Source organism: Nicotiana tomentosiformis, chromosome 3 (genome assembly GCF_000390325.3).
Source record: "Nicotiana tomentosiformis chromosome 3, ASM39032v3, whole genome shotgun sequence".
Taxonomy (NCBI): domain Eukaryota; kingdom Viridiplantae; phylum Streptophyta; class Magnoliopsida; order Solanales; family Solanaceae; genus Nicotiana; species Nicotiana tomentosiformis.
Genome location: NC_090814.1, coordinates 52,378,099 through 52,385,600, shown reverse-complemented (window position 1 = coordinate 52,385,600; position 7,502 = coordinate 52,378,099). Strand labels below are relative to the sequence as shown.

At 35.5% G+C, this 7,502-nt stretch overlaps 1 protein-coding gene across 1 annotated transcript; it reads right to left on the bottom strand.

The window, feature by feature from the left end:
* Positions 1-316: 316 nt before the first annotated feature.
* LOC104102607 (probable serine/threonine-protein kinase At1g09600) lies at positions 317-6,815 on the bottom strand. The gene is made up of 10 exons (XM_009610365.4): positions 6,641-6,815; positions 5,782-5,870; positions 5,198-5,714; positions 4,174-4,458; positions 3,715-4,032; positions 3,317-3,544; positions 2,639-2,739; positions 1,797-1,896; positions 1,431-1,718; positions 317-951 (listed from the first exon to the last, which is right to left on the bottom strand). The coding sequence occupies exons 3-10, from the start codon at positions 5,654-5,656 to the stop codon at positions 784-786; spliced, it is 1,947 nt and encodes a 648-aa protein (XP_009608660.1). The 5' UTR covers positions 5,657-5,714; positions 5,782-5,870; positions 6,641-6,815; the 3' UTR covers positions 317-783.
* Between the last annotated feature and the right edge of the window lie 687 nt (positions 6,816-7,502).

Genomic DNA, 7,502 nt, shown 5'->3' with positions numbered 1-7,502 from the left:
CAAAAGAAATCAGGGAAATACTGCTATAATAATTTACGGAAGTGTAATGCTAGCTAGCTCATTAAGTATCTTTTGAGAAGTCCAAGGAAAATTAATGAGCATTATTCTTCAATTATTATAGGTTACGAACTAGTATTGTGTTTGGCACGACAAATGAAAAATGACTTTTGTCACATTTTGCACACTAGTTGATCTTAACTTCTTAGCCGATAATGTCAAGTACCATTTAAAAACGAATATCGAAAATAACAAATTTAAACTAAAACAAAATGCACACCCTTTTGGGTAATTTAATATCTCGACTAGATTGACCACATTTGTTCAGACTACTATATATTAATCTTTGCTCTGGGAAAATTACAAAGGTAGTTTCTCCTCCAAGAAACAATTGCTGAACTTCAATTTTCCAGATATTAAAGAGAAAATAGAGTTACATTGTACACATAACATAAACCAATCTAGGAATCAGGAAATTCTTCAAACTATACAAGAAAATTTCCGATCCTCAAAGGTGTATATATATATATAAGGTCACTAATTCGATACCAAGCTTTATCCCTCCTTCTAAATCGAGGTTTCAGAAGTTCTTCCCCGAAGGAGATGCATTAATGCAAGAACCTTTATACTGGAAATGGATTGTAAAATGTATCTCCTCCTAGGTCCTTTACAACTGTGGATCTCATTTGCATGACAAAAGAACGAAATCCCACATACTTCTTCCAGCAGAAGAGAGCAATCAGTTCAATAGATACTAGGCGTTTCTTTAGTCATGAATTGGCCTAGCTAGTCATAATCATAACAGTTCTTTTTGGTCCTTCCCTTTTCTAGACGTGCTTTTCGAACTGCTTCTTGAATTTGTCTCTCGTGTTCCTTTAACATGTCTTCCATACTTCCCCCTGGTGGCACTAGTGGTCCAGAGCAAAGAATTCTACTTTTCTTTGGCACATAAACCTGAAACAAGGAGGAATGTCAGGCTAAAGGGAGCTCAAAAGGAAGTTAGTATCAAAATCAATAAATGGCAGCACGGTGGACAAAACATCTTGCATTGGGCCGCACCCTCAAGGAGGGTGTGATGTAGACAGCCTACCCTAATGCATGCATCAGTGGCTGGCTGCTTAAACGGCTCGAACCTGTGACCTTATAGATCACACGGAGACAACTTTACCGTTGCCCCAAGGCTCCACTTCAATATCCAAATCAATATCTTCTTGAATAGCCAAAGCGAATACTGTTTAGCTCGACAGCTTTAAAACATCGACGGTTATTAAACCTCATAATATAGGCATGTGTATGTGTGATGAGTTGCAATGGGTGATTAACTTTGTAAAAGGGAAGCCGGCTTATACGGACTCTTTCTATGAAGCATGTTTGTAGTTCATGTTTAACAAACACATGAAGATAATTGCAAAGTAAAGATTGAAGTTACACACCGTTGAATCCCCATAAGATGACCCGTCATCCCTCTTTGAGTGAACACTAGAAAAGTCTCCTACAGCTCGAGACTTGTGCGAACCCTGCCTTCGAAGCTCTCCACCATGTTGGGACACACATGAATCCTCTTTGACTTTGTGAGCATAGGCAGCTGCAGTAGGATGGACCACTGAAGTAGAATGAGTGAATCCGTTCCTATTTTTCACTCTTGGCGGCTCAATAGGGAATCCAGTTCCACTTTCTTCTAAAGGATTATATTTCACACTTTTGCTTATATTTGACTGTCCCTGCAATATTCAAACCATTTCAATGACAAACTGAACAGGTTCATTTCAAAATTTTGGGGCAAATAGAAGAAAATCAACCTGCCCAGCATTGGATTCTGTAGTACTTTCTCCCTTTGATTGCCTTGAGGACTTCCCCAATGAATCATCTCCACATCCTTTCATACTTTCAGCTTTTCGCCTACGATTAACAAAATAGAAATTGTGAGACTACACAGTAACGTTAAAGCTTGGTTTAAAAAAGAAAAAGAAAAAGCAGTTTCTCTGGAGAAGAATATGAAAGTAAAAGTACAGTCCACCGCATGAGAAGACATAAACTTTTGGTCTTAGTAGGAATCAATGTTCCAATAACTCGGGCTTGCTCTTACTTAGTTTGGGTATTTCATACTACAAAGCACCATAAGAAGTAGCAATTTCCAATGAAGAAGTAAGGTTGATGTTACATTTCAATTCTAAGATTTTTAATTTTATGCGCTTAGCTCTTGAGCAGTGTTAATTTGCAAATCCTTCAATAATAGATGAACCTTTGAGTGTAACAGCGCCCAAGTCACTTCAATTAAAGAATCATGAGCCAATGCATAGGAAGAAGGAGATTTTTAGTATGAGTGATACAAAAAGACAGCTTATTGGTAGCTTACTAAAAGTCTAAAATAGTAAAAAGTCATGATTTTGTTTGCAGATGCTTCTGCTAGGGAAATTGTTAACCTACAAGTTTTGCTCATAAAAACTAGAATACTCAAGAAATAACGTCTCCTGAAACTAAATTTTGGCCATGAATATCAATACTGCAACTTGAAATCAAAATAATATTTAATGGAAAAAATAAATGCAGAGACTAGAATGTAAGCTAATGTAGCAACTGAAAGACAAAAAGATTTTAGATAAAGAGGAAAAGGTTCATATAAAGAGCTAAAATTAGATACCTTCTTGCTTCCTCCTCTCGAATCTTCGCGTCATATTCCTTGCTTGGAGGATATTTTGGTAAGCTAGAAGGATCACAAGGTAAGGGCTTTGTATTGAAGAACTGAAAGTAAAAATCCAAAGAAGTAAGATATAAAGCGTAGTACAACCCCATGACACTAAAAAAAAGAAGATATAGAGCCCTTCTCGTAATCTGTGGAAGGGAAGCTTAATGTGCTAAAATATGTATAAAAACAATCATGTCTAAGAACGAAAAAAAAAAAAAACTTAAATCATACTAAAGTTTGGCAGGCTGCAAAAGGTCAGTGTGGTATGCATAGCTTAACAAACAGACATTAACCTGCTTGAACCATTCTTAGTTCATGAAATTTTCAAATTAATTGTTTTGACCAAAAACAAATCCAGAGAAAAATCTCCAAGTTATTACCATAGGATTGCATAATGAAATTGATTCTAAAAGCAATGACAACATTGATTCTAAAAGCAAATATGATCATCAAAATTACAATTAAGTTAAATTTTCCGACTGTTGGCAGGATACAAGAAAAAGTAATTTCCATTTATTAATAATGTAATGATCATACTTGCTTAAAAGTGCATCGGTTAAGAAACTAAAGAAGTGTGCTGGAGGACTCCTATTCAAGGAACACACTTCCATGGAGAGATAAGATTGAAATTACCTCACTATTGAGCGCAGAATAAGCAGTACCACGTTTTTCTGGTTCTATTGAAAGTAGGACATCAACAAGTGCCAAAGCTGAAGGGGGAAAGTCCTTGTATGTATCAGTTACGCATCGCTTGTATGGATGTTGTGGCTTAAAACTAGTAGCATGAGGTAGTTTTGATTTCTTCCAGTATTCTTCAGAAGGTGAACCACAAAGTTTGAAAATCTTATGCATTTGCTCCACCTGTAAATTGTTTAAGTTCTCTCAGTTCGCAATTACAGAAAAAGTCGACACGAACTGAAAAAATGTACAGAACTAGAATTTAATGTGTTAAAAGCATCAAATAAACTAGAATTTGGTGATAGAATTAGGTTTAGATTGAAGAGTAAATTCAAGTCCCTGAGTGGAAGTACCTCTGTTCTTCCCGGCATAATAGGTTTTCCAGCACATAATTCGGCGAGGATGCAGCCAGCACTCCACATATCTATGGCCACTCCATATTCTGTTGCACCAAGCAAAAGCTCAGGAGCTCTATACCATAGAGTTACAACACGACTTGTTAATGGCTGTGTTTGGTTGGGCTCAAAGGTTGTAGCCAAACCAAAGTCTCCAATCCTTAAAACACCATTATCATCAATGAGAAGGTTTGAGCCCTTAATGTCTCGATGAAGTACGCCCCGACTATGACAATGTTCAAGTCCACGAAGCAATTGTTGCATATAACATTTAATCTGTAAAGCACCATTCAAAAAATTCCATTAAAAAATGTGGAGAACATCGAAATATAACTTAACCCGGGTTTGCCTTGTCGTTTCATGTGCTAACAATTATGAACATCCCAGGGTTTTTCAGACAAGAAGAGAAAGATGTACCTGTGCTTCAGTAAACTTAACCCGAGGTGCTGCTGCAAGTCCAGCAAGATCGTGCTCCATGTATTCAAATACAAGATATAAGCTGCCTGATATCCTAGATGTGACCAAAGCCTCAAGTTTCATAACATTTGGGTGGTTCAATCTACGCAAAATACTTATCTCCCTTGCCATAAAGCGAACGCTCTCTGGGTCCATATTGACAAATCTCACTTTCTTCATTGCAACAATTTTATTGGTTTTAAGGTCACGGGCCTTGTAAACACTACTATATGTTCCTTGACCAATCTGCATAAAATTTAAACAGTTTAAGGAGTCAATTACTAGAATATATGAAAATCGAACTTTCTATTAGTCCGAAGATCTATAGAAAACTAAATGAACATCATATTTTGGCTGGACAGCAAATTTCATGATCCTGTTTTCACAGTATCTTCCAACAAGTACAAGGCAATCAAGCACTCTCATCTTTAGAGAAAGAAGATACTCAAGCCATGGTTAAGAAAGTTCATATTTGGTACTCAAAAGAAACCAAGAAAACAATTAGTAGTCCTGTCGAAAATAGTTTTATTTACAATCCATTTTCAGTATTAGTACTTAAAAGTGACCCGAGAAAAAAAAGCTCTAATTAATAAAAACGAAGAAACTTTTAGAGAAAAGTCACTTCGTATGGGAAAACAATTCAACTACTTCTTTGAACAAAATATGATCTCTACGATAGTAGCAGATTCAAGACCCTGCGTACAGCATGATATTTTGCAGAATTTTTGGGAAGTCCTCTGAGAAAGGAGGAACATAAACAACATTACATGAGTGACAGTTTGGAGAAGAAACAACATTACATAAATGACAGTTTTAAGTAATAACAGAAACATGGATCCATAAGGTGGATAACTACAAAATGCAGATACCAAAGTTCAGAAAACTATGGCTGTTATAACTACTAGTAGATTAGTGAAAAACAAAATGAAAGCAGGCATGATTTGGAAAAACTAAATGAGTAGAGAGAAGAAGCTGTAGAACTGACTTTGTTTAGTTTTTCAAATGACTCTGCACTTCGAGGAACCCACCCTTGAATAGCCTCGGCTGCAACAGAACTTAGCCACGATGGCCATCCTGCAGCTCCGAGTTCACCCTTTACACCGTTATGTATGCTTACAATTCTAGACATTGATTGTTGCACTCCAAAATCCACGGTGGACCGCCTCTTGTGATGTCCTTCCTTAGGCCTCTCGATAATTCTTGTTTTTCCATCATCCTCAACTTTTGTTGCAGGGACAGGAACAACGCTGGCTTCTGACGTCCGCTTTGATTTAGATTTCATAGGTAGTTCAATCTTAGGATTAACTAAGTCTACTTTAATCTCCTCTCTTTGTAAGGGAGCAACCATCTGTACAGAATATTTATCAACTTCTTTTTCTTTCTCCTTCTCATGTTCGATAACATAATCATCTTCGGAAGAACCCTTTGAGCAACACCCGCCCATATTTTTGCAACAAATAAGTTCTTTCACTCAAGACACATCCGAGACCCGCATAATAAACCTGCACCAACCCAAACTATTAACTATATCATCCAAAATCAGTTGAATATTTCAAAATATTAACTTACTAGCCAATGCAGGCCTCAATATCCTCAGAAACTGCAATCCCTCTTCGACTATTCAACGCCTTCCTCTCTTCAATATAATAGCAAATCCTCTGAAGAACCCAAAATATCAAGGCATTCAAGAATGCCACAACCACAAAAGTCTTATAAGAGATTGAAATTGAAAACCAATATCCAGGATCTCAGAATATATGTCCTTTCTTCAATATCACCCCATAATTAAGGTATTCTAATATAGCAATTGAAATAAATATCACATTCAAATGTGTATATATTGAATAATGTATTTTACAAGGTACAAAGTTTTTGTTTGTAAATACTAAATGAAAAAATAAAATTGAAGGCAACCCCAAGAAGTTTAGGAAGTCAAAAACCCAGACCAGAAAAATCCAGCATTACAACCAAATATATGAATTCAAGATTCCAGCATATAAAAGATATACACACAGATACAGGAACAATTGTGCACCAAGAAACTATGTATATGGATTCTATGCTTTTTTCTTTTTCTAAGGATTGATGCAGGAACTCTGGTCAAGGTGGTGATGATACCTAATGGGGGATGGATTCTGGGCTTCAAGAAAAGCTAACTTTTTTTTCCATAAAAATTCAACTGCTTTTATTAATTATCATATTTTCCATTTTAAAAAATTACATTTTCTTCAAAAAAAAAAAGTTTAAAGAAAGGAAAAAACAACTTTGTACCCATATATTTTAGAATATTTTACATTATTATTCACCATTGATCAGAAAGGAAATACATGGAAAAAAAGAGAGTAGTCTAGAATCTTGAAATCACCTAAAATCACGAACAACCACACAAATTTCAGCATTATTTCCTTTTTTTCAACGAAATATATACCTTTTTTTCCTTCCTTATTTGGTCTGCTTGCTACGCTTTTGCTCTCTTTCTGCATTCATATTTACATCTAGAAATACACCCATTTTCACAATGCTGATTTTCTTGAACACTAAATTATATTTTCCTTTTCTGTGTTGGAAGTAGCAAAAGAATGTCAGCAGTTACAGAAAGAGGCAACATGGGAATTTGAACTCTTTTCCAAGTTGTACTTGTAGACGTGCACTGCAGTAAGGGATGGGAACCAAAAGGCTTTCCTCTGTGCCACGTGGGAGACAGTAACCTGAAAACAGTGGGACCCAGAAGAAGAAACCTTGTGGGCCCCTTGGAGAATCCGTTAAGATTGTTAGGCAAAGTATCAAATCCTTGTTAATTTACACCAAGCAAAGAGGTTGTAGACATATAAAATGGTTTTAGTCCATATAAAATTTGAACTAGGGGTCTTGGAAAGCCACCCATAAATTGGAATTGGTTTAATTATAAGGGTAGTTATTACACAGTCTAGTAATTATACAATATAATAATTACGACGACTTGTTTGTTTATCATAATATAATTACAGTGTAATTACAAGCATAATGTTTGGTTGCACAAGTGTAATTACACAGTTAGATTAATTTTTAAATAAAGTAATTATCAAAGTTTAAAAGTTAATCTATATCTATATTTATCTATCTATCTATATCTATATTATTATAAAATTATGAATACAATGTCAGTTTACAAAAATAACTTTATAATATTAAGCATAATAACTCACACCAAAAGGACATAATCGGAATTCTAGACATTAGCCTTGTAATACTATTAGTTTTAGGACATAATACTACACGTTAGAAATCCTACATGATTACCTTTAGGAATC

Excerpts from the sequence above, each read along its gene's own strand:
- LOC104102607 (XM_009610365.4), bottom strand. The coding sequence starts at position 5,656 with ATGGGCGGGTGTTGCTCAAAGGGTTCTTCCGAAGATGATTATGTTATC. Across the intron at positions 4,459-5,197 it reads CATTTGAAAAACTAAACAAA|ATTGGTCAAGGAACATATAG; the intron begins GTCAGTTCTACA and ends AATTTTATGCAG. Across the intron at positions 1,897-2,638 it reads CGAGAGGAGGAAGCAAGAAG|GCGAAAAGCTGAAAGTATGA; the intron begins GTATCTAATTTT and ends TGTTAATCGTAG.